Genomic DNA, 27186 nt, shown 5'->3' on the forward strand with positions numbered 1-27186 from the left:
AACAGATGTGTGGACACTGCTTTATGGTCTGCAACAAAACACAACAGATGTGTGGACACTGCTTTACGGTCTGCAACAAAACACAACAGATGTGTAGACACTGCTTTATGGTCTGCAACAAAACACAACAGATGTGTGGACACTGCTTTATGGTCTGCAACAAAACACAACAGATGTGTGGACACTGCTTTACGGTCTGCAACAAAACACAACAGATGTGTGGACACTGCTTTATTGTCTGCAACAAATCACAACAGATGTGTGGACACTGCTTGCTTTATGGTCTGCAACAAATCACAACAGATGTATGGACACTGCTTTATTGTCTGCAACAAAACACAACAGATGTGTGGACACTGCTTTACGGGCTGCAACAAAACACAACAGATGTGTGGACACTGCTTTACGGTCTGCAACAAAACACAACAGATGTATGGACACTGCTTTATGGTCTGCAACAAATCACAACAGATGTGTGGACACTGCTTGCTTTACGGGCTGCAACAAAACACAACAGATGTGTGGACACTGCTTTACGGTCTGCAACAAAACACAACAGATGTGTGGACACTGCTTTATGGTCTGCAACAAAACACAACAGATGTATGGACACTGCTTTATGGTCTGCAACAAAACACAACAGATGTGTGGACACTGCTTTACGGTCTGCAACTAAACACAACAGATGTGTGGACACTGCTTTATGGTCTGCAACAAATCACAACAGATGTGTGGACACTGCTTGCTTTACGGGCTGCAACAAAACACAACAGATGTGTGGACACTGCTTTACGGTCTGCAACAAAACACAACAGATGTGTGGACACTGCTTGCTTTACGGGCTGCAACAAAACACAACAGATGTGTGGACACTGCTTTACGGTCTGCAACAAAACACAACAGATGTGTGGACACTGCTTGCTTTACGGGCTGCAACTAAACACAACAGATGTGTGGACACTGCTTTACGGTCTGCAACTAAACACAACAGATGTGTGGACACTGCTTTATGGTCTGCAACAAAACACAACAGATGTATGGACACTGCTTGCTTTACGGGCTGCAACTAAACACAACAGATGTGTGGACACTGCTTTACGGTCTGCAACTAAACACAACAGATGTGTGGACACTGCTTTATGGTCTGCAACAAAACACAACAGATGTATTTTTTCATTCAAGTGCGTTCACTACATCACAATTAAGTCACTAAAGATGCAACATAAACATCCTGATACCGTACACACATTTCAACATCAAGATAAATTCAACTCAAATATGAATGACCTTCCCTGGTCCTTGCACACATGTATATTGTCCTTGACACGTCCCCTGTTTCCCACATCAGCCTGGCTGCAGGGACCTCTGTGACAAATTATGGATCACACGGCCACTTTATGACTGACTAGCCACTTTATGACTGACTAGCCACTTTATGACTGACTAGCCACTTTATCACTGACTAGCCACTTTATCACTGACTAGCCACTTCAACCCAGGTTGAAATAGGACAAAAGGTATAGTGCTGACTTATAAAAAAAACAAGAGAGAGCCATGGAATTCAATTTCAACTAGATAGGTCTGTGAAATAGAGATGAGCGGTATGTGAGAGGCAGATCCCTGACAACACTAACTAGCCTAGGTCTGTGAGACAGAGATGAGCGGTGTGTGAGAGGCAGATCCTTGACAACACTAACTAGCCTAGGTCTGTGAGATAGAGATGAGCGGTGTGTGAGAGGCAGATCATTGACAACACTAACTAGCCTAGGTCTGTGAGATACAGATGAGCGGTATGTGAGAGGCAGATCCCTGACAACACTAACTAGCCTAGGTTTGTGAGACAGAGATGAGCGGTGTGTGAGAGGCAGATCCCTGACAACACTAACTAGCCTAGGTCTGTGAGATAGAGATGAGCGGTGTGTGAGAGGCAGATCCCTGACAACACTAACTAGCCTAGGTCTGTGAGATACAGATGAGCGGTGTGTGAGAGGCAGATCCCTGACAACTCTAACTAGCCTAGGTCTGTGAGATACAGATGAGCGGTGTGTGAGAGGCAGATCCCTGACAACACTAACTAGTCTAGGTCTGTGAGACAGAGATGAGCGGTGTGTCCTGACAACACTAACTAGTCTAGGTCTGTGAGACAGAGATGAGCGGTGTGTGAGAGGCAGATCCCTGACAACACTAACTAGTCTAGGTCTGTGAGATAGAGATGAGCGGTGTGTGAGAGGCAGATCCCTGACAACACTAACTAGCCTAGGTCTGTGAGATACAGATGAGTGGTGTGTGAGAGGCAGATCCTTGACAATACTAACTAGTCTAGGTCTGTGAGATAGAGATGAGTGGTGTGTGAGAGGCAGATCCTTGACAACACTAACTAGTCTAGGTCTGTGAGATACAGATGAGTGGTGTGTGAGAGGCAGATCCCTGACAACACTAACTAGCCTAGGTCTGTGAGATACAGATGAGCGGTGTGTGAGAGGCAGATCCCTGACAACACTAACTAGCCTAGGTCTGTGAGATAGAGATGAGCGGTGTGTGAGAGGCAGATCCCTGACAACACTAACTAGCCTAGGTCTGTGAGATACAGATGAGTGGTGTGTGAGAGGCAGATCCCTGACAACACTAACTAGCCTAGGTCTGTGAGATAGAGATGAGCGATGTGTGAGAGGCAGATCCCTGACAACACTAACTAGCCTAGGTCTGTGAGATAGAGATGAGCGGTGTGTGAGAGGCATACTGACCCTGGAAGAAAAGTCCGGAGGGCAGATCCTTGACACAGGGAGCCACCGCCAGCCACACCATGGTGTCCGCCCCTTGTTCTGTCGTCCGCAGTCGGTCCTTCATCTTTGCGTGGAAGTCTGGGATTGATGACTGTACACCTGTCACACACAATGCAACAATATTCTCTGTGACGCAGAGAGAAAGGGAGAATGTACGTTCTGGCTCACCGATTCCGACAGACCCTAAATATTAACGCAAAATAGGCTTCTGGACTAAACTTTTACTAAAATGAAACATGCGACAAAATCAGAAAAATACTGCATAAATCCATACAAAAAAAATACAGTAAAGTAAGGTTGTTTTGAACCAATGCCGGGTCTGTCGGAATCAGTAACCCAGAACGTACATTCTCCCTTTCTCTTATACAACATTCTTAAGCTCAATACGCTCTCTCATTTACAAACTTTACTTCATATGTTCTTTCACTGTTAGAATTATATCTGATACATGCAATGTGACTGTCTAAACGAATAGTTAACTCTTTACAAGTGATTCTATTTTTACTTTTTCTTCCCGTCAGTGCTTCGTCTCGTATCGAAAACAAAAGCAGACGACAAATTTAGTCAGTTGGAGTTGTCTCCCGTACTCCTGTAGCATGCACTATTCAGTTTAGATCAGTGCGCTGCAGATCTCTGTGGCTGCACCAGACGGTTCGGGAATTCCCAACAAAAGAAAAGATCATACGGCACTGGCAACTTCAGTGTCAGCTGAACACGAGAGCGTTCGGTCTTTTAGAAGATTTGTATCTTGAAATGAAAATTAACGAATATCGCGCTGTCCGAAGGAATGGAGTACATATCGGACAATGACCACGCTCAGGCTAAAACGGATAGGACATCTGACCGACATGCGGCAATGTGAATCGGACATTTGGGGATTTTCATCGTTATATGTCCGATGTCCGACGCCTAACGACATCCCTGCCTACATTATTCTGATTGATCACAACCAAACCTACTATCATTGGACACATCCAAATGCAAGCGTCTGTTCTTGAAAATTTCCCACTGATCTAAAAATAAAACCAGTGCAATTTCCTCTGTCGCGCTTTGCCACAGAAACTCACGGTTTGGCCTGTATTTCTGATTTGTGCGCAAAAGCTTTCTTTCTTTTTTCTTTTTTTTAACATAACAATGTTTAATGTCACTGTATGTTTAAAAGACCATGGTCATATTTGTAAAAACAATGTTAAATTAGAAAATAAATAACATTTTGATTTATGATTTTTCCTACACCTGTGCTGAAAATAAGAACTAAAAATGTCGGTATATAAGTCGCTCAAATACAAGAAGGTATGAATGGCTCGGTTTGAGTTTGTTGCAGTTGACCCTGCACAATACGATCTATGATGTTTTTGGTAACAATTTTGCCGTGACGTATTTCACAACTTCCTGTGTTACACAAACTCAGTGATTACCAATTTTGCTTGTACCAGAAACAAGCCAGCTCCGAAATTCTCAAGAATTCTAGGATTCTAAAAATAGTACCGTTCACGCGTGAACGGTAGGTCTTGCTGGTAAACAGGCGGCTTGGGTCACTCTGTTCCAACGCTTCGCTTCACTACGCTTCAATATTTAGGCTGCCTTTTCAGGCGGCCACCGAGTGCACTTTATGCAAATGACTTGTGTAATATTGTTCCACCACGATTGGTTCTGGTGTATCACGTGGTTCATGAATATTAAAACTTGTTTATTTGATTCAAGCTTTTGACAAGTGTACTTGGTGACTGCTTTGAAACTCAACAAAGCCTACTCCCCTTTCACAAACACTTCCCCAACGCAAGCAACGCTGCAGTCAAAACAAAGCTGTCATAGCGGGTTTTCCCGATTGACAAAAATTCTTATTACACACTCAGACTATTTGGAGCCGCGTTTGTCCTCCAGTGCCCAATTGCATAAGAATATTCTGGTGATGAATAAACGCGCTTTGTGTCATTAGCATCTAAAGATTTCTTGTTTACAATAGTTGTGTTGATCTGATGAAGCGCGGAACTGATCTTAGGGTTGTCATGGTGAAACACTCGCTTCTGAAACAGTGCTTCCTTGTAGTTATCATGCGATATGCTCGACTTTACAACCTGTTTGCTTACACCCTTTGCTTTTTTAACCACCCCTTTCTCACTTGCAACACTGTACATCTTTGCACGCAATCCAACATACTCCTTAATTATCTTCCCATTCATTTCATCTTTCATCTTTCCAATAACCTTCTTGTTAACATTTGAGTGCAATGGTGATTCTTTAGGGTAGTCGCAAGTGTCATAAAAAGAATCTTTTCCTTTTACTGCAGGACTTTCAGCTTCTAGATCTTTGTAAATGTCATCCGCTGGAATGTCAAGTAAGAATGAATCTGTGTCTGTGTAAAGTACTCTCGATTTGGGATATCTTGGTTTCAAATAATCATACAAAAACTCAAGCATCAACAGTTTTGACAACTCTAGCACAGTAAAGCCTATGAATACTGGTTTGTCAAGCTTGACTTCAAGTTTTTTCATTAAGATACCATACAGCTGTTCATGAAAGTATTTAAAGTCTTGATACTGTGGTTTGGATGTCAGCTTGATGGCCTCATTTTCTCTTGTAACAAGTCTAACATCCTTTCTCTTGTGTGGGTTTTCCATTGTCTTACCAAAGCAACTGTTGTTCATCAGTTTAAAAAAGTCTTTCTCTGATGCATCAGCGGCTTTGGTTCTCAGTTCTGTGTTTTTCATGATGTAAGGTTTCATAAACTGTTCTTGATCAAATAAAATTATACGATGAACAGCCTTCAAAATTAATCCATGTCTAATGTAAAACTGTAACAGTCTGTAGTGACACACATACTTCTTTTTGTGAAACAGATTGGGCACCAGCTTTGGAGGTTCTCTTGGGTTTACTTTTAACCTCTCAGCCGCTAAAGGATAATCATTATGTAGATCATGAAGTGATAGTGGATAGTCTAAGTCAACTTCTAGTATCCATCCCTTTCGACTGTCTGGGCCTGCTTTTAATATTGCCAGCACAACACATTGTGAAAATGGTCCTGAATAGATCTTAAAGTTCCGAAGTGGAAGCGTCTGACACATTGCCCAACCATACAAATTGTTTGCATCTAGATACATGATGTAATTAGAAGGTTTCATAGGATCAAAGTCGTCCAAGTATTTGTTGTTGGCTTTGCAGTAATTGTGTGAAGCCATACTGATTCCTCCACGTAGTCCATTTTCAATCATCTGAAGTGTAGGTAGATCTGATAGCAAGTCAATCTTTACTCCTGTAAATCTAAGAAATGCATCCCAGCTCATGCCTGGTGCAGATATGTAATGTGAAGGATCTAGATTGTAGTGCTTCATACATGTTCTTCTGTAATTCTCAAATATATCTGCAAGTAAACAAACATCAGCCAACAAATATTGATCATGATAATCACCCATTGTATTACATCCTAATTTATTCCATGCAGTCTTAGCGTGTTCATAGTCTTCGTCACTTATACCTTTACCCTTCAGCCGTGAGAAGTAAGCATCCTTTGGTGGTAACTCATCTTCATCAAACCTCTCCCACGAATCCATGTATTCATATGGATAGACTCCCTTTCTAACTAAGTCACTGTCAAAGTACTTACATGTGATTGGGAAAGCAGTTAGTGATGAAGATAAAGACTCAAGTGTTCCCATCAGATGTTGAGCAGAATCGTAGAAGTATAAACTATTCAGAGTAAAGGCCATGTACTTTTCTGAAGACTGCGCAATGCATCTTGCTTTGTATTCATCAGTTACTGCCTGCATGATCAGATGTGAATCATAACCGCGCAAGTTATGGAAGAAGATTGGAAGCTTCCAAGTCTTAGGATCAAACTTTAATTGTAGATTACATTTGCTGTGTGCTGCTCCTCGGAACTGCCCACTTACATGATCATGATCTCTTACTATTGGATTGTCTGGGTTTGGTGTTAGACTTTGTTCGCATATCCAACACTGTGTGGTAGAGTTAAACTGTTCTTGGTCTTCAGGTTTCATAACAATGTCTGAAAGATTCAGTTGTTTGGAGCAGTCATTTCGCACTTGGTTCATTTGCTGTAAGAAGTTCTTTGCTGCATTAGGTCCTCTGTACAATTGCGGTTTAGAATGTTTACCATCTGAACTAACAACAATAAATGCATATGAACAGACTTGATGATTACTTAGAGTTACTGTTTTAGGTAGGTCTTTTGGTAAAGGTCCTTCATATGGCACAATGATAGATTCAAAGTCAGCATAAACAACATAAGGACTTTTCTGTAGTTTGCATACATTCTTAAAATACACTTTGCTGTCTGGCGGTGGTGTTGTTAACTTCACAACCGCATCATCAACGCTCTTACAATGTTGCTTGTGTATAAGTGCTGCATGAATTGATGGAATACGCAAGAGACATCGCCTACAAAAGTCTTGTTTACTATGGTGATTGCTTGTGCTCGCCATCAGTCTACTCATTGTACGAATCAAAGTGTAATGATATTTTACACCATCAGTCATTAGTAACATGTCAACATGGTTAGTATCACAATCACCAATCGTTGGTGAGTTCTTTGATATTCTGACTGGTTTCAGTTCATCTTCCTCATCCCACGTGTAAACATTTACGGTGATGGGTTTGTTTTGCTGTTCAAATTTGTCAATGCTTGTAATGCTGACAGGAAATTCAATACCAGTAAAGTTTAGTTTATTTCTGTATGCATGATAGTTAGACACTCTTTCTGCATTTTTCTTTACACTGTACAGTCTTGCCAGAACACACCACATAAAACATTTGTCATCATCATTCTTTATGTTCAGCACAGCACGTTTTTTGACAAGAGCAGGAGGTAAAGGTATGTAACTTCTACCTCTGATGGGGGCAAATTTACTTAGCTTCAATTCTATTTTTAGAATTTCACCTTCTGACCATCCGGATCCTTTCATCTTTGCATCCTCTGCAGCTTGCTCAAACCGTTTCATCATTTCATCTGCCCAGTTTCCATTCAATTCTGCCATAGAATTAAGTGCTAGTTGTCTGGTTGAAACATGAACTTCTAGCACCTCATCACTGACTGTTTTGTATTTTATTAAACTGACTATCTGCACTTTTACTGGAGGTTCAATCAACAAATTGTTTGGAATTTGTTCAATGGCGTCTTGCACACTGGACTGCACATTTTGAGGATCCGTTACTTGTAATTCAACGGTGTCAAATACTGTCGATAAAGATTCTAATACAGAGTCTTCCATCGCTGTGAGTTTGATTTTATAACTCAAAATAAAAATATAAATTAAAAAAAATGAAGTTGCTTAGAATTCTTTCTCAGAGCTTCCATTTTTGTTAACACTATAAAATCTGAAATAAAAAATCATTTAACATTTGTACCACGTGGAACTAATTGTAATTCCTCTTTTACAAAGGCTCTTTGCGGTGCTGGTTCTCTCAAGTAATATATAGGTGGATTTGTCTCTACTACTCTCTTGATTTCATGAATGTCAATACTCCAGATTGGATCCGTTGCACGCTTCCTGCTGTCACCCTCAGCTTCACCGGGTGCATATAAATATCTGACTTTCTGATTGAAAGGTAGTAATGCCACTGGTGTTGTTGACTTTGGAGCAACAGGTATTGTTTTCTGTTTGATTGCATCAACTGGTCTTAACCCTGTAGCTTTAAATACCTCCAGATTCATTGCTCTAAGTACTGATGGTAATCTTTTGACCCATTCAGTGTTACGCAATTTACTTTCTGTGTCCAAAAATTCCTGATGGTACTGATATGAAAACAGTTTTTCTGCCAACTGTTTGTTAAAGCTCTCAACAATAGCCTGTGACCTGTGGTTTCCTGGAATACCTCTCTTCACTGTAACATGATGTTTTAACAGAAGCTGGTTGACAGCTCCTTTAAACTCCTTACCATCATCGCACTGAATCATTCTGGGATACTTTAGTGGTCCACGTCTGTAAATTTCTTGCAGGGCAACAGCTGTAGCTATAGCACTTTTCTCTGTCAACGGTTCAGCATCTTTGTATCTTGTTGCAACATCAACTACAGTCAGTGCATACTTATATTTCTTCCTTCTGACTGTGTCATGCGGTAAATACAGCAGGTCTATTTGATGAGTGTCATTCGGTTTAATGTTAACAAAGTGTGGTCGTGTAATTTTTCTTGGTGCAGGTAAATAGATCTGCCAAACTGCCTGCTTTGACAACCATTTCTTTGCTATATCTTGAGAAACACCTGCTGCGTCACTGAGCTTGTCAATAGCAGTTCTTCCTTTCCAGTATCCTTTTGGGGAATAATATATTTTAGATAACAAAGCATCACTCATGGTTTTTTAAATGACAGAATATTAAGATTTGACAGCACGCGCAATAAAGTAAACAACAGCCATACCAATAACAATGAAAACAATCTCGCCCACCTTCTGCTCTTCTGAAGGCTGATAAAAGTCACCCAGTTTTGGAGGAGCACTTGTCTTCATTTTCTTTCCAGTTACAAGATAGTATTCTTGAATGGCTGCATCAACATTGGCAAAGGTTTTGTTTGCATGTCCTTGCTGCCTGAGTTTATCATTCATAAAGTCTAACTGCGCAATTCGTTTCTTCTCGTATTCATCCTGTGCTTTCGCCAGTTGTTCCATGGCTTTGTTGTGCCTTTCCCTCTCTTCACCATTTTGCAGTTTAGAAAACAAATAGTTGCTGCCAGAAAATGCAAGCGCATTTACAATCGCACCTCCCACCATCATAACCAAGCTAGCCATTTTATTGTCTTACATGTTTATATTTTCTGGAATAATTCCTTGCTTCACCAGGAAGTCTTTTGTTGCAAAGGAAGCTGTCACAACACCAATTAGTTTAGCACCGTCTTCGAAGTCTAACTTTCCCAAGTCGGCTGGTTTCATTCTGAGGAGACTTTTACCCAGCATTGTGTAACCTACACTCAAGCCTCCAATCACTGCAGCGTGATAAACTAGATTAACTATTGTCTTTTCAGAACTCATTTTTATGTTATCAAAATTAAAATATTAAAATTATTCCATATGAAATGAATCCACTGCAGGTACTACTGTGGGCTTTTTTATTGTTTGTACTGCTTTGTTTGTTGGTTTTGGTGTTTCTGATTTTGGTGTTTCTGATTTTGGTTTTTCTGACACTTTATATTTGCCTTGCCAAAGTTTGTAAAGCAAGTATCCACCTCCTCCAACAACAGCTGCTACAGCTACTTTTCTGTATGATAGAAATGAAGATTTTAATTCTTGATCAGTTTGTGTGACCTTAGTCACTTCAGGAATGTTTGGTGTCTGCTCAACTTCAGACATAATGTTCTGCTTTGCCTTTTGATTTAACTTTTTTTGTCTGTTCCATTCGGCTAGTTTTTTTCCTGCTTCTACTCTACCAGGTTTCTTTGTCACTGTGTTCACTTCTGGTATTTTCGTCTGCTCCACTGTCTGCTTCAACTGATCTGTCATCTTTTTTATTCTGAAAATTAATGTGTTTGAAAGTAATTAATCCAGCAACAAATGGTACTAATAAAGCACCAAATCGATAATACAGGCCACAGGCAAGAGATTCGAGGGACTTGGAAACAACAGGGTCATGAGTTAGATCATGTGTTAAGTCTTCCTCCGAGTCGAGAGGTGTAAAATGTCCAAAAATCTTTGTGTACAAACCTATAACAGTCTGTCCAATACTTCTAACCATCTTAGAACCAAGCACTGATTCATACCGTCCATGATACTTTTCTATATCTTCTGAGGAAAGATGTTGTACTTCTTCCACAGTTAACTGCTGCCCAAGGTAGTGTTTTGTTTTTCCACAAACAGCAAGTGAATACAATCTTTCTTTTTTATCAGGTATAGTCCTACTGTCACAGATTTCAATATCTGTAGCAGTCTGCATCAGCAATTCATCACAGTTCATTTTATTTTGATGCAGAATAAAATTAAAATCTAGTAATTAAACTTGAGTAAGAACTTAGGTAGGAACTTAACAAGAACTTAGGTAGGAACTTGAGTAAGAACTTAGGTAGGAACTTAACAAGAACTTGAGTAAGAACTTGACAAGAACTTAGTAAGAACTTGACAAGAACTTGACAAGAACTTGAGTAAGAACTTGACAAGAACTTGAGTAAGAACTTGACAAGAACTTAGCAAGGATTTCTACAAACATACATACTGAACTGGTTGATCAGTTTTTAAAACCAGTTTCGAGTGCTTAGAAGATTTCAGATTATTCTTTATTCTTTCTCTCTCCTGTTTGTTTTCAATGACATCATTTTCTCGAAGACACTCTTCAAAACTGTCACGGTCCTTTGAATAGAACAATGTTATTGTTTTGAGTTGCTCTCTAAAGTCTTTCAGAACTGCATTGTATTTTTGTGTTAATATCCAAACTGATATTAATGCATGTCGTCCACTGAATGCAAGCTTTGCTAGTGCACTTTTCTTTCTAACAATGTCACGTTCTGCTGCACAGTCATCAATAATAAACAGTGTTGGTGTGTTCTGAAAAAGATCGAAATAATGCTCCAAGCAAACATTTAGACGATCAGAAGGATTTACAATAAATATATTTTGATCAGACCATATGAATTTTCTCTCCTTGTATGTTCTGTTATGCTTTATGGTTGGACAGAATATGACTATGTGTTCAAAGTGATTTATGTAAACAGTTTGTAATAAATCCAAAACATATCTTGTTTTGCCGCAACCTGTTGCCCCACAAATCAAAGAACAGTGTGGATCTTTTGGAAGAAAATCTAGATACTTCATTTTAACACGTTCAATAAACAATATCCTGTAATCTGCTTTCAGAGATGTTTAACTGCGCATCTGACACAACAAACACGTAGATCTTAACTGATTTACTACTACTCCCTACTTCCTTTTCAATTTGTATTGTGATTCCTTCTGATCCGTTTTCAATTCGCCTTCCACTTCCATGCAGTTTGTTGTCGTCAGTTGTTCTGAGATCCAGCCATAACGCATATTTATTTGTCAAGAAATCTTCTACGCCAACACCGTGTAAATGTAGATCTTTAGCCACAAGATCAGATGTTGGGTCTTTCAATCTTCCTCCAGTAAAGTACTTTCTTGCTTCATCATAGTGTTGGTATGGCAGCATGCCAGATGCAAATATTTGGTTTGGCTGCCCTTCAATTGTGCAATATACTCTATTGATTAGTGGATTGTAAAACTTTTCTATTTGCCTTTCATATGAATCTTTTGGTTCCTCAAACAACATAAGTATTCCCTTCATTGACCTAGCTGGTGTATTCAAGTTAATGTTCCAGATTGGATCAGCCTGGCTTTTTGAAAGTGTACTGTGATTCAACACTCTTTCATAATAGATAGGCAGCTTAGAACTGTACTGATTTTCTATAAGTCTAGCCAGTTCAGGATGGTTTACAACATCAAACTCTAAAGAAATTCCAGACACCTTATACTTTGCTTCCGGGTCTTGTGAAAGCATAACACGATCATAACTATTGAAAGTCAGGTCGTATGACAGCCTGTCACGCAATGCTCCTTGATAGAAGGGAGGATGTGAATTTATGAGTTCAAAGTCAAGTGGAATACAAAATTTGTTTCCAAAAGCAACATTGACAGCGTTATCTTTTTTGTTATTGTCAGCTTTATCTCCTGCTCCTATTCTAACTTTTATCCCATTGTCTGACTGAATCCCTTGAAACACTCTGTTTTTCTTTTCATTGTCAGTTAACCAATTATCTGCATAAACTAAAAATACATCTGCATTATTCAATGACATCACTTCCCGCCCTTCCAGTTTGACAGTAATCTTCCTCACAATTGCTCTTCCTACATTATAAGCCAAAGTCCTATTTTCATCTGAGCCAGATTCTAATTCTAATTTGAATGATAGTCTTACAGTGCCTGGTACAATAACATCGTTCTTACCTAGATTAGGAAACCTAACAGTAAGTATTTCATTCTGATCAATAGTAGAAGGATTATTTGTAACTATAACTGTTTGCCTTATTCCTTTTACCCCGAGAGGTTCTTTCAGCCTTCTGTAAGGATCAAGAACAGAACCGAACGATTGTGCCATCTTTTTTTATTTTCAAAATAAAAAATAAGTTACAAATGGCAGAAGGTGGATTTGAAGATTTATTTGAGCCAGCGGACGACATGAGCGAAGCAATCCCTTTGGTTCCCTACCATCATTCACTGCATTATGAGGTGGCACGACATGAACTTCTGGAAGGTAAAGTTAGAGATTTCTACAAAAGTTTAGGAGAAGAACCTGATGTTTTAGATCCAAACCAGTTCAAAATGGAAGCAAATCATTTATATACAACTAGCGATAAAGGAGAAAAAGTCCAACTTACATATAAATCTAATCCTGCTAAGTTTCTATCAAAAGTTTCACTAAAACAAAAACTTACTGCTAATCGACTTAGGCAATTAGATATTGCGCCTAGCACACGGTCATCACCTTCCCATGTTGTTTCCTTACTTCAACAAGCAGAACTAGGACTACCAACTGCTACTCAAATAGAATCTGTTCCATTGCAAGATCTTAATAAACTTGCAGATGAGGCTGATCAACTTATACAAGAGATAGAGACTTCTTTTTCTGAGGAAACTTCACTGAAGACTCCACATGAACTATTACCTATGAGAGAAATAGAAGCCCTTAATCAATCACTACAAACCATCAGAGGTGAAATAGCAAATAATCTGTCAAAACTAGGTCAGCTGGATGAAGATATAAACAAAGAGAAACAAAAACTTGCTGATGCTGATGATTTGAACCTAGAACAAGAAGTAAAAAACAGAATTTCTAAGCGTTTAAAAGATTTGCAGGAGGAGAAAGCCATAAGGTTAGAAGTTCTAAGTAACAATAGAGAACAACTGAGAACACAGGTCAGCAGAATAAAAAATACAATTCAAAGAATCCTTTACGAAGACACAACTCTTGCTGAAAGAATTAGAACGCTTTTCAGAGAGCAGGGAATCACAATAGCTAGTATACTAACTGCGTTAGGATTTGCAATAAGCACATTAGTGTTAACACTCACAGGTGGCACTGTCACACCTCCACCTCCACCTCCACCTCCACCTTCACCTCCATCTGATCCGGGATGGGTAAAGAAACAACTCAAACACATTGCAGAACTATTAAAGAAACTAGCAGCAAAAGCTTTGGGTGCACTTCCAGGAATCATTGGTTCAATTGTTAGCTGGCTGTTATCTTTTGCAGGTAAAGTTGTTGGTTTCATGGCTGAACATCTCTGGACTCTAATAGTTTTAATTGCAGGTGTTCTGCTAACGAGAATAAAGCAAAAGTAAGCCTACACCCACTCCACCAATTACTAGAGCAGTCTTCTGCGATTCATGATCATCACTAATACTAACAGCTTGATCATCACTAGTGACAGAATGATCTTCACCTGCAGCGTGATCTTCACTTGTCACGCGTTGTTTCTGTTCATTGTGATATGGCTGTAACATCGTTCTGATTTCTGAATTCAGTTCTTCACCCTTTCCAAGCGGCTGGGTGTCACTAGCAATAATGATTTCATTGTTATAATTTGTTATTGTTCCAATCTGCAGCTGGAGATCAGAAGGTAACATGTAAAGGCCGTTACCAACAGCAAAGTCAACTTTTGATCTTGCATAACGGAGAGAGTCTTGATACCTTTTGATGCTGGAAGGCAGATCAACTGCAGAGTTTATGACATCTTCTAAATTTGATAACAACTGTTTCTGTGCACCAAACCCTGTGCTTGTTCTCATTATGTTTGATCGTGTCTGTGCCTGCGAGCCTAGCAAGCACCACGCATATGTTCGGATAGATTCATTGATCCTTTCAACACCTGATCCAGTGAAACCTTTGCCGGTGTCTAATATAAAAGTAGTCCATGCATTGTGGTGCTGTTGTTCTATTGATCCTAACTGTACCTGCACATTTGAAGAAAAAGATGTATGACCTGGCCAGTAATCAAAATTATACCTCCTGTGGACACCCCATAAATATAGTGTTCCCATGCCATGGTTTTTGTCTTGCTTTTGCCTAAAGTCGGTCTTAAAATCTATATTGAATTCATTGCAGAGACGCTCATACACTTTCATGTTTATCCTATTGTTGAATGGGTTCCAGCTCTTTTCATGCGGCATTGGTGCCTGAAGTTCAGACAAGATTCTCCTGCACTGATAGTAAACGTGAAATGTGTACACACACTTTGTCAGTAAGTTTGAATTATTCATGTGGTCTGCATAGGACACTCCACATCCTGTGGTTGCACAGAATATTGCAAAGTTTAACTGATTCTGATAGAACTGAATTGGGTGAGAGTTCCACATCTTTGGAACACTATCATTTTTGATTGGGGGATTTAGGTAAGAATGGAATGGGTCAGGCACTTTAACGCGAATGGATTCTGTTTCTGTTACAGCAAAGTCCAACTCATGGAAAGAAATAGTCTTTGGATTGTAATATGGTCCAGTTTTGTATTTAACGTCTTTGTTGAATTTATACTGAATCATTTTTGTTGTTGAATAAAAAATGTTTATCACACTAACAAATGTGAAGACTAGTGTGCCAGTTAAACTTGCAAACCCTATCAACAATCAAAATGGAAGAATGAAAGTTGCACTGCATGAAATTATGTACAAGGTTACTTGGTATAATATCAGTAAAAAAAAGGCTAACAACTGGGTTAGAATTAATGGTAAAACACATTCTGTAGAAGATGGTTACTATGACTTCTGCACTTTAGAGAAAGAATTGTTTGCTCCAGTAGGTATTACAGCGAGTTTAAATCATGCAAGTCTCATTGCTACTCTTACTATGCCCAAAACTAGAGAAGTAAACATTGAGTTTCCAACCAAACTCCTTGATATGCTTGGAATTACAAAAATATACAAGGGAACACGTCCCATTGACATGGATGTTAACAGTGTACTGTTTGTTCACATGAGAGAGCTTAACACATCCTATAATCTGTTTAATGATCAGCGTTCTGATCTGCTTAGGATTCTTCCACCGAGTGATGCCTCTTTTTGTAAAATGCACGTGCCAACATTTAAGACACTTCAGTTCAAGGACTTGGAGGAAGGGTGTCATGAATTCCTACACATTGATCTGAAAAATCAAAGTGGACAACCAGTTGATTGTTTGTTTAACATTACATTGGAAATAGTTCCATAAAATATTGAGTATTAAAATGTCGAGTGGACCTACAATAGCTTATCCTGTTGCATGTTCAACTATAGAGTTGAAAGATTTAGCAGACGCTATCGACTTTGAGAGCAATGCTGAAGTTGGTGCAGTGTATGCATTCGAGTTTACAGACACTGGTCATTACAAGAGAAAGGAAATCGACGATGAAAAGAAACCAAGATTCCTCAAACTAGGTCAAATCCGTGATGTTAATGTACCTGATCCAATTGTCGATGACACATTCTACATGTGGAAACATCAGAATAAAAAATGGGTACTTAGTCCTGTTATGAAAAAGATTGACTGGGAAATGAAGTTTGAACTTGTGAGTCCATACACTCTTGTTGGAAAAGACGACACATTCCGTAAGTCAATCAATGCTGGACCACTAATTGTTAGCCTTGTTCCTGCGATTAACAGCAGGGGAGAAGTTGCAGTTAAACCTTTCCATAAGAACAACTATCTCATTCACAGAAAACAAAGTGTTGAAAAGGACGCTGACACCATTGTCGATTTTATACCCAAGCTTCCAATAGGGCAGAATGCAACTATGATATTTGATATAGTTGTCAGGAAAAGGGAAGAAACCACAAACACTGTTCTAATGAGAGGAATAAATCTCAACTGGAGACCATTAAATGTTGAAGAAGTCAGAGTATTTATTGCTGTTCAAAAGGATTCTAACACAATAAAAAAACAGACGTCAAACCAAAATGTTGTTGTTAACGCAGATATAAATAATTTAACAGAAATAAGAAGTATTAATCTTACTTATCTTGATTTGATTGCTTTCTACTATACAGATAAGGTGTTAAGCAATGAACAGCTTCAAAGCTTAGCAGAAACACTGGCCAGTGAGAATTAAGATAAATATTTTATATTTTGCATTAAAAGATGACTAGCAGTGTGAAGCTTTATCCTAATATTGATGAAAGTGCAGCAGAAAGTCAACAATTCAGACTGGCACACATTAGTAATATACAAAAACAACTAGAAGATGAATTAGAAAAATATTCTCGCGCTAGACGTAAGTACTCAACAACTTACAACAGCCTTTCTAATGCCAGCACTGGTTCTACTATCCTTGCATCAGCTGCAGGTGTAACGGGAACAATTCTGTTAGCTACCGGAGTAGGGACTCCAGTTTCTCTAATCCTAGGTGGTGTCGCAGCAGCAGTTGGTGGTTTATCATTTATAGCATCAGCTATAATGAAAAAAATTGTGAAAAAGCTTGAAAAACACGAATCCATTTCCACTCTTGCATCATCAAAATTGTCTAGCCTAAAACTGTCTATCAGTAAAGCACTTGAAGATTCAAAAGTTTCTGACGAAGAATTCAAACAGATACAAACAGACTTTGATGACTACAAAAGTAAGAAAGCAAGTATTCAAACAAAAACACGAGCTGAATATAACAAGCCACTCGATATAGAAGATCTGAAAAAGCAGTTTTTAAAAAAGGGGATTCAAATAGGACGGGAAGAAAAAGTAAAAATAGAATCACTTGTAAAGAGTTAACTATTCGTTTAGACAGTCACATTGCATGTATCAGATATAATTCTAACAGTGAAAGAACATATGAAGTAAAGTTTGTAAATGAGAGAGCGTATTGAGCTTAAGAATGTTGTATAAGAGAAAGGGAGAATGTACGTTCTGGGTTACTGATTCCGACAGACCCGGCATTGGTTCAAAACAACCTTACTTTACTGTATTTTTTTTTGTATGGATTTATGCAGTATTTTTCTGATTTTGTCGCATGTTTCATTTTAGTAAAAGTTTAGTCCAGAAGCCTATTTTGCGTTAATATTTAGGGTCTGTCGGAATCGGTGAGCCAGAACGTACATTCTCCCTTTCTCTCTGACGCAGATCAGGCCAACTGAAAAACACACTCACAGACAATGACCAAGACCTACACACAACGCAACACACTCACAGACAATGACCAAGACCTACACACAACGCAACACACTCACAGACAATGACCAAGACCTACACACAATGCAACACACTCACAGACAATGACCAAGACCTACACACAATGCAACACACTCACAGACAATGACCAAGACCTACACACAACGCAACACACTCACAGACAATGACCAAGACCTACACACAATGCAACACACTCACAGACAATGACCAAGACCTACACACAACGCAACACACTCACAGACAATGACCAAGACCTACACACAACGCAACACACTCACAGACAATGACCAAGACCTACACACAACGCAACACACTCGCAGACAATGACCAAGACCTACACACAACGCAACACACTCACAGACAATGACCAAGACCTACACACAAAATCATGCACAATTACATGCACTATGAAGAAACTCGAAAATTTTTATCTAAATTTTGATTTGATTAATATACTTACCCGAATCACATGATTTGCATTGACCCACTTCGATGCTTAGGTTATGATAAAAGCTACCCCGTCTAGGTATAAGGGGAGCAACCCCAACTAAAAAAGTGACTGCACCAGCATGACTGGCACCCTGGGTTACGTCCCATGTAGCACACTACGTCATCAATGGTGCTGGTCACGTGATACCCCTTCAATCGACTAATAGAACATGAAAAAAAAAAATCGAGCGGGGCAGGAGGGAGGGAATTACTCATGTGATTCGGGTAAGTATATTAATCAAATCAAAATTTAGATAAAAATTTTCGATTATAATTACATATTCTTACGCCGAATCACATGATTTGCAGATAACTCCAACCAGGCGGTGGGTAAGATCAAAAAAGTTCAAACTCACCATCAATTTCTGGAAGAGCACTGGCCCGCTGCCACCAAGGCAGGCAGGGACCTTGATCCATCGTTACAGAGCGAAGCAATGTCTCTCAGACAAAAGCTGATGAATACATCGTCTGATCGCCAAAAAGCTGTATTCAAAACTTCGCTCATTCTGTGGGACCGCAAGACGGCCAAGGAAGAGGCCCAAGGCAGCAATGTCTCCCTATTAAACTGATAAAGACAAAAGCCGAGCACCAGAAAGCTGTGTGCAGGACATCATCCAACCTCCCAGACCGTAAAACGGCCGAGGAGGAGGCCCAGGCCCTGGAAAAAGAGCTCGGGCTGAACCTAGGGGAAAGATAGCCGATAGCTACGCCAAGGCGGAGGGGAAGAGAATCCCTCGCCAAAAAACTGGCCCACTGCCAAACATCAGGGAAAGAGCCGGTGAGAAAGAAAACATCTAGCTCACTCTAAAACCCTTGCCAGGAACTGGCCCACTGCCAAAAGACAGAACGAGGACCGAGAACCAACCTAAATGACAGTCGCAATGCCGCCCAGGCAAAAAATGCGAAAGACAGCATCAGAGAGCCCGTAAGCTGTGCTCAGCACTTCTTCCCATCTCCTGAACCATAAAAAACAGCCCAGAAAGGGGCTCAAGTCTTGAATAACCCGAGCCGAGTAGAGGGACAGACAAGCTGCCCCCCCCCCCCCCCTTACTATTGGAAGGAAATGCCAAAAACCCTGGAAACGACTAAGCGTAAGGTTGACCGATCATAAATGAAAAGCACCAACCTTCCCCAGGACCGTAAGACAATCATGCCAAAGAAAAAACCTTGGCATGGAGAGAGGCCCGAAAGGCCGGAGAGATAACGGTCAGCTCCAGAGAGGAGTGACCTGTTTCCTAGAAAGAGAGAGAGACGTCTGAGTACAAAAAACCAGAGTCAAACTCAAAGAAACAACTCAGAAGAGACGGTCACCAGAAGTCCACTACCAGTCCATGCAGAAGCACAGAGGGAGGTAAACAGAGGAAGAAGCGGCCTACGAAAAGTGTAAGCCGCCAGCAGAGCGGAGAACGCGGTGGCCAAAGCCTGATGTGACCGGTGACTCTAACCGAAAAGACTAAAGTCAGAGTGATCACAAAGCAGTCTGCTTGTAGGTAAATGAAAGAAAATCAAAAACCCAAAACAGAAACGAGACTGGAAAGGAAAAACAGAAAACTGTGAAGCTAACCAGCCTTAAGACTCCCTGAACGAGAGTTCTCAAGAAGAAGGGCCCGAAGTAAATTCCGCGGCCGACCGAGCCCAGAAAATTCCTGAGTCTGGCTGAAAAACCAAACACGTCTGATACCTCAGAACCGAGAATCAGACACGGAACACAACAGGCAAGAGTCCGTAAAGTGCAAGTGGTAGAAGGGTGACCGTAACAGGCAACCCACCCCACCGGAAGTCGACCCGACTCGCCTCATGGCAGGATGAGGGAGAAGAGGAAGACACAAATTCTAGAGACACGGAGACCGTAGTCGCCCATGCCAGGCAGGAGACTATTACACGAGCTAAGGCTGAGAGCCGGAACGCCCGTAGACCTGCCATCAAAGATGCTGGGCTGAAAGCCCGCACCAAGAAACCAGGAAATTAACTAGACCTCCACCGAAAGGGGAGGGTTAGCCAATAAAGCTGAGAAAAGTGATAGGCCACAAGAATGACCCCTCACCATGCATTGCTAAAACCAATGCAAACTCAGTAAAATCTGAATGTAACTTCCGAGGCCAACTCAAGAAACCTTAAGTTTGGACGAAACACCAGAACAAGTCCGATCGCTAGAGAAAGACAGAGTCTAAATCGGCGAAAGACCCACAAGGACCGAGTCCAAAAGAGCAAACAACAACCACCACCACCAACGGAAGAAATGGCTGTTGTACCAGCCGAGGCTAAAAAACCCGGATGCCCTAATGCCGGCTGTTGTTCCCAAAAAACACAGACTAAGACGTCTGTGAAAGGAAGAACCTCTCCGGATAAACCTGAGCGGAGGACTTAGCCTGAAAAAGCTGAGTCTGCTTAGGTAGAGCCCGTTTTGCTGCTTCAAAGCTTGAAGAGCAAAAGAAGAGACCTGAAGGTCCCTACAAATCTTTATCTCCTTGGAGGCCAGGAGGCCAGGGAGGCCTTGGAAGCCAGGAGACCTTAGAGGCCAGGAGGCCTTAGAGGCCCGGAGGCCAGGAGGCCTAAGAGGCCAGGAGGCCTTGGAAGCCAGGAGACCTTAGAGGCCAGGAGGCCTAAGAGGCCAGGAGGCCTTGGAGGCCAGGAGGCCTTGGAGGCCATGGAGGCCTTGGAGACCAGGAGGCCTTAGAGGCCAGGAGGCCTTGGAAGCCAGGAGACCTTAGAGGCCAGGAGGCCTAGGAGGCCAGGAGGCCTTGGAGGCCTTAGAGGCCAGGAGGCCTTGGGGGCCAGGAGGCCTAAGAGACCAGGAGGCTTCAGAGACCAGGAGGACTTGAAGGCCAGGAGGCCTTAGAGGCCAGGAGGCCGAAGAGAGACCCATCCACCAAGGGTGAAGAACTAAGGGTGTCTCATTGATTCCTCACAAACTAGGAATGGGCGAGGAACAAGTCCCGTCTGTACATGACCGAATGGGCATTGTGCAGAGAGGAAGGCCTTCTCCGTTCTAAATTCGCCCTAGCAAAGGTGGAGAAAGCATCCCCTGCGTCCTGCTCTTAACTGAGTGTAAAGGGCGCAAAGAACTCCGTAAAGGAGTGTCTCCGAGATGGAAGCAAGTTCCAAAAGCTGTCTGCCCACTTCCTCAGAGGGGAAGAGAGTCTGCTCAGAGAGCAGGGGACTCGAAACGTTCCCCAAAGAAGAAGTTCCGGCGTGACCGGCAAAGGTGCACGCAGAGGGGCAAAAGACGACAGCAAATTCCGGGACATCTTGGGCAAAGGCAACCTCCTCTGAGCCGCTAATGTCCCGAAGCTGGGAAGGCCGGAGCCTGAAGCCCCTTTCCTGCAGGTCAACGGCCAAACTTCACCCCTGACTAAGAGGAGGATGAGAGGCGTCGAAGACCAAAGGCACAGGAAGTGAGGAGAACGGCAGAACCCACTACCGAAGTGTGTGGTAGCTGCTAATCCGCCTGAGGCAGGGAGCCTGCAAGCCCAAAGGGCACTGCTGACGAAAAAACCAGACTCAAACCAGATGGGACCATAGCAGGTCCACTATCCAGTGAGCCCCCACTTCCGGCCGGAGCCAGAAGCGCAGAGGTCGCGCACGATCGCCGACATAAGGCAAGGTTCAAACCGAACGTGACCATAGTCTGTGCACTAACCAGTGAACCTACGCTTCCAGCCGGAACCAGACGCAAAGCTGTCGCGGACGACTGCTGAAGTAGGGCAAGCTCGAACCAGAAGTGACAGCAGCCTGTGCACTAACCGGTGAGCTCACACTTCCGTCCGCAGCCAGAAGCGCAGAGGTCGCGTACGACCACCGCCGTAAGGCAAGGTTCGAACTGAACGTGCCAGTAGCCTGTGCACTAACCAGTGAACCGATACTTCCAGCCGGAACTGGAAGCACAGCCGTCGCGTACGACTGCTGCCGTAGGGCAAGGCTCAAAACCGGACGTGACAGCAGTCTGTACACTAACCAGTGAACCTACGCTTCCGGCCGTAACCGGAAGCGGCGCTGTCGCGGACGACTGCTGAAGTAGGTAAAGGCTCGAACCAGAAGTGACAGCAACCTGAGCACTAACCAGTGAACCTACACTTCCGGCCGGAACCGGAAGCCCAGCTGACGCTGACGACTGCTGACGTAGGGTAAGGCCCGAACCGGACGTGACAGCAGCCTGTGCACTACCGGTGAACCTACACTTCCGGCCGGAACCGGAAGCGCAGCTGCCGCGGACGACTGCTGACGTAAGGCAAGGCTCAAACCGGACGTGAACGTAGTCCGAACACTAGCCAGTGAGCCTTTTACTTCCGGCCTGAGCCGGAAGCAGCTGTCGCGGACGACTGCTGACGTAAGATGTGGGACGCACCGGACGTGACAGCAGGCTGCGCACGAGCGGAAGAACCACTGCTTCCGGCCGGAGCCGGAAGCCCAGCTGTCGCGTACAACTGCTGGTGTAAGGCGGGGTTCGGTCCGGACGTGAACGCAAGTCGCTCACTAGACGGTGAACCCCTACTTCCTGCCAAAGCAGGAAGCCCAGCTGTCGGAACCGACTGCTGGAGTACGGAGAGGTTCTGACCCGACGTGAACGCAAGTCGCTCACTAGCAGGAGAACATCCGATTCCGGAAACCGGAAGTGCAGCTGCCGTAAACGGCTGCTGCAGACACCAACCTTGAAGTGGCCGGATCCCCGGAGGGACATGCACTGTTGCGCTACCGCAAGCGGAAGGCAACAAATGCCGGCCAGGAAGAGGAGAAGAAGATCCCCAAGGGACCGTCCAGAAACATCGCGGTGGACAGCAGCCAGGTCCGGAGAAGACCCAGAGTCTGAAGGAGAGAACGTCGCCTAACCCCCAGGCGGGGGGCAGAGCTAGCGACGAAGTCCGCCGCGGCAAACCTCGCGAACGAGGGAATCTATTTCTGGAAATAAGCAAAAGATAAGTGCAGACCCCAGAGCCCTAGACTCTGGAGCCGAAACAGACGTAAAACGACAGCCTTAGAGGCCAAAACGGACGGCTGAGAGCCAGACGGCCAATCGTCCGTAACATAAAAAACAGCACAGAACAAAGTAAAAAATTGCCTAAAAATGTGCCAACATGAACAACAACGGAGTTCTTCAAAATAAGAGGCTGCTGAGGGATAGAGCTTAGCAGGGCCCAAGCCCTAACCCTCGGCCTTAGCTCCCTCTAATTCTCATTAACGGCCATGTAAGCACCAAGAGAAAAATAATCAAACAACTGAAACTAGCAAAGTCCGAAAGGACGCCAACCTTTCAGAAGCCAGCAAAGAGGGCAGCTAAAACCAGTTTAGGAGCTACCAAAGGCAGCTAAACAACTAGCTATACGAAGAGTTAAGCGTCCGAGTACGGACGAAAAATCAACATAACAACAACATGCTAGCTAAAAATGGCGACCAAGGAGGAAGCCACAAGTCTGAAAATAATAAAGTCCGTACAGACACAAACATTTCAGAAGCAAGCAAGCAAATAGATAAGCACGTACGTAAAAGCTACCGACGGCAGCTACAAAGCAAGCTACGACAGCGTTAATAGACCGAACCCGGCTAAAACAACAGAAGCCAGACAACGTGCTAATGCAAATGGCGACCGTGAGGAAGCCAAACAACTGCTGAAAACTTCAGAGTCCAACGGACATGCGAAATTCACAGCAGAAACAATAAAACATTCAAGAAAAAATGAACGATCTCACCAGCTGCAAGCCAGCAAGAAGTAGACGGGGGCCGAGGCCGGTGGGTGCCGTAGACACAAAACCAGCCAGAGCAAAAGCAAACACAACCGTCACCCTTGAGTGATAGTAGTCGATTGAAGGGGTATCACGTGACCAGCACCATTGATGACGTAGTGTGCTACATGGGACGTAACCCAGGGTGCCAGTCATGCTGGTGCAGTCACTTTTTTAGTTGGGGTTGCTCCCCTTATACCTAGACGGGGTAGCTTTTATCATAACCTAAGCATCGAAGTGGGTCAATGCAAATCATGTGATTCGGCGTAAGAATATGTAATTATAAACAATCTTTCACATGTGCAAAGCATATAGGCAGACACACAAACATACATACATTTTTACATACTCATGTAGAGATAAACATACATATATTAACACACACATACACACACACACACACACACAGAGCGTACCCGGTGTATCGGCCCACCCAGGGTGCATGCAGGAGAAGTGAATGGTGGGAAACTTGTTGGCGTACTGCTCGGTCAGCACCACCTGCTGTCGCTTGGTCTGAGCGTACGCCATGGTGCCGTCAAACGTGCGTTGCTTCTCACTCTGCAGGTCCCTTAGGTCAAGTTTCTGTACCAGCATTCCCCCCGATGTCACGATGACCTGCACACCATGTCACGATGACCTACACACCATGTCACGATGACCTACACATCATGTCACACTCCTAGTCAGGTCCAGTTTCTGTACCAGCATTCTCCCCGATGTCACGATGACCTACACACCATGTCACGATGACCTACACACCATGTCATGATGACCTACACATCATGTCACACTCCTGGTCAGGTCCAGTTTCTGTACCAGCACTCTCCCTGATGTCACGATGACCTGCACACCATGTCACGATGACCTACACACCATGTCATGATGACCTACACACCATGTCACACTCCTGGTCAGGTCCAGTTTCTGTACCAGCATTCCACCTCAATGTCACAATGACCTACACACTATGTCACACTTAATATAAACAGGTGCTTTGGAGAAAAAAAAAGAAATAGAAAAAAAAGAAGGGACTGACTGATAAAAAGAAACTACCAAATGACAAGATAACTGTAATACACAATATCACTCACCACTCGGGGTTCTTCTTGCTGAGACAAGACAGGTATGAGAGCTGTCGTCAGGATGTGTGTACCTGCAAACACCACCACATACCTGTCAACACTGCTACTGTACACAGTGACAAGACAAGACAAGACAGGTACACACCACCACATACCTGTCAACACTGCTACTGTACACAGTGACAAGACAAGACAGGTACACACCGGCCATCACATACCTGCCAGCACTGCTACTGTACACAGTGACAAGACAAGACAAGACAAGACAGATACACACCATCACATACCTGCCAGCACTGCTACTGTACACAGTGACAAGACAAGACAAGACAGGTACACACCACCACATACCTGTCAGCACTGCTACTGTACACAGTGACAAGACAAGACAAGACAGGTACACACCACCACATACCTGTCAGCACTGCTACTGTACACAGTGACAAGACAAGACAAGACCAGTACAAGGGTTGGAGCGAGGCAGGAAAGGAGGGGTGGGGGGGGGGGGGGGTGGGGGGAGACACTGATGGATCCTATACAACAGTTACTCCTAACTATCAAATACCCTGTCAAGATTTAGGGGTGGGGGATTGATGTGGACAGTTCTTGACTCTATAATTATCTCCCTTGTATCAGTGGGCTACCCCCCCCCCCCCCCTTTCAGAATCTGACATTGCATTTCTTGTATCTGTCAGTAGAGGCCTCTGTTGATTCGACAGAGACAAATTAAATCTACTCAAGGCAATGTGCAACTGCCTTATTGGGGAAAATCTTCACAGAAATAATGAGATGATTGCTAGAAAGAACGAAAGTGAAGATACCCAGCCATGTTAGTTACCTCCAAAAGTCCTACCTTCAGAGTCAATCAGTATTCAGACATGTTAGTTACTTCCAAAAGTCCTACTCTCAAAGTCAGTCAGTATTCAGCCATGTTAGTTACTTCCAAAATTCCTACTCTCAGAGTCAATCAGATTATATAGTGACTTCCAAAATTCCTACTCTCAGAGTCAATCAGATTAGTGACTTCCTAACTTCCTACTCTCAGAGTCAATCAGTATTCAGACGTGAGAAAAGAAAATGGTCAAGAAGGAGGCAATACGGTTTGTCAAATCCAAAATGACACAGCGTTTGGAAGATGCTGTTTGAGAAACCCTTGAAGACACTAGATCTACACATTAGGGGTGTAACTTGCAGCGCCATGGTTAACTTAATGTGTCCATTTTCCATGTCCAGCATCAACACTTAGGAAGATTCACATGCCTGAACTGTATAACATGTACATGTATCTTGTCAAATAAAATAAAACATTTTGCAGAACAGAAAAGCCTTACGTATGCTGTCGCAAGAAAACGATTTTTGGAAAAGCTAAATCTAAACGATTTGTAGCGGAGATAACTCACCAAGAGATTTACTCATAGATTGTGAGGCAGGGAGACAACTCACCCAGACTGTTGGTGGCGAAGGTTACCTCCAGACCCTCAGGGGTCAACTGTCGCTCTTTCTCTGCCACCAGCACCCCCGCGTTGTTGATCTGTTGACACGGCAACACTTGTACTGTTCTCACACACCCTTAGCAACACTTGTACTGTTCTTCACACCCTTAGCAACACTTGTACTGTTCTTCACACGCTTAGCAACACTTGTACTGTTCTTCACACGCTTAGCAACACTTTTACTGGTTTTGTCCATTAGTGCTTACACACCTAGCAACATCTCTACTGCACAGTTTAAGTCAACGATAGGTGTTTAGTCCATTAGGGCTTACACACCTAGCAACATCTCTACTGCACAGCTTAAGTCAACGATAGGTGTTTAGTCCATTCCCAAGTAACACGCATTTTGAATTCCCACTGGTTTCCCAGTGGTGAATAAGTGGGAAGAGGATGGGAGAGTGGGCCCACTCCCATCCCACAGAACTCCCACAGTCAAAGCTATGGGAAAAAAGTGGTGTAGACCTGGGCCGTCCCTTTAGTCTCTGGGAAACAAGCTTGCACTTCGACAGAAATGGGATAAA

General features: G+C 42.8%; 1 protein-coding gene across 7 annotated transcripts in view; it reads right to left on the reverse strand.

The window, feature by feature from the left end:
• Positions 1 to 27186, reverse strand: part of LOC138945826 (dehydrogenase/reductase SDR family member 12-like) — a 39916-nt gene that overhangs the window by 4189 nt on the left and 8541 nt on the right. For all 7 annotated transcript variants that reach the window (XM_070317334.1, XM_070317333.1, XM_070317332.1 and 4 more), the window contains 4 exons: positions 26616 to 26703; positions 25182 to 25243; positions 24507 to 24705; positions 2745 to 2882 (listed from right to left, as the gene is read on the reverse strand). In XM_070317334.1, the coding sequence (XP_070173435.1) occupies positions 2745 to 2882; positions 24507 to 24705; positions 25182 to 25243; positions 26616 to 26703 (487 nt within the window). The remainder of the gene's footprint in view (positions 1 to 2744; positions 2883 to 24506; positions 24706 to 25181; positions 25244 to 26615; positions 26704 to 27186) is intronic.

Source organism: Littorina saxatilis, linkage group LG13 (assembly GCF_037325665.1).
Source record: "Littorina saxatilis isolate snail1 linkage group LG13, US_GU_Lsax_2.0, whole genome shotgun sequence".
NCBI classification, from domain to species: Eukaryota; Metazoa; Mollusca; class Gastropoda; order Littorinimorpha; family Littorinidae; genus Littorina; species Littorina saxatilis.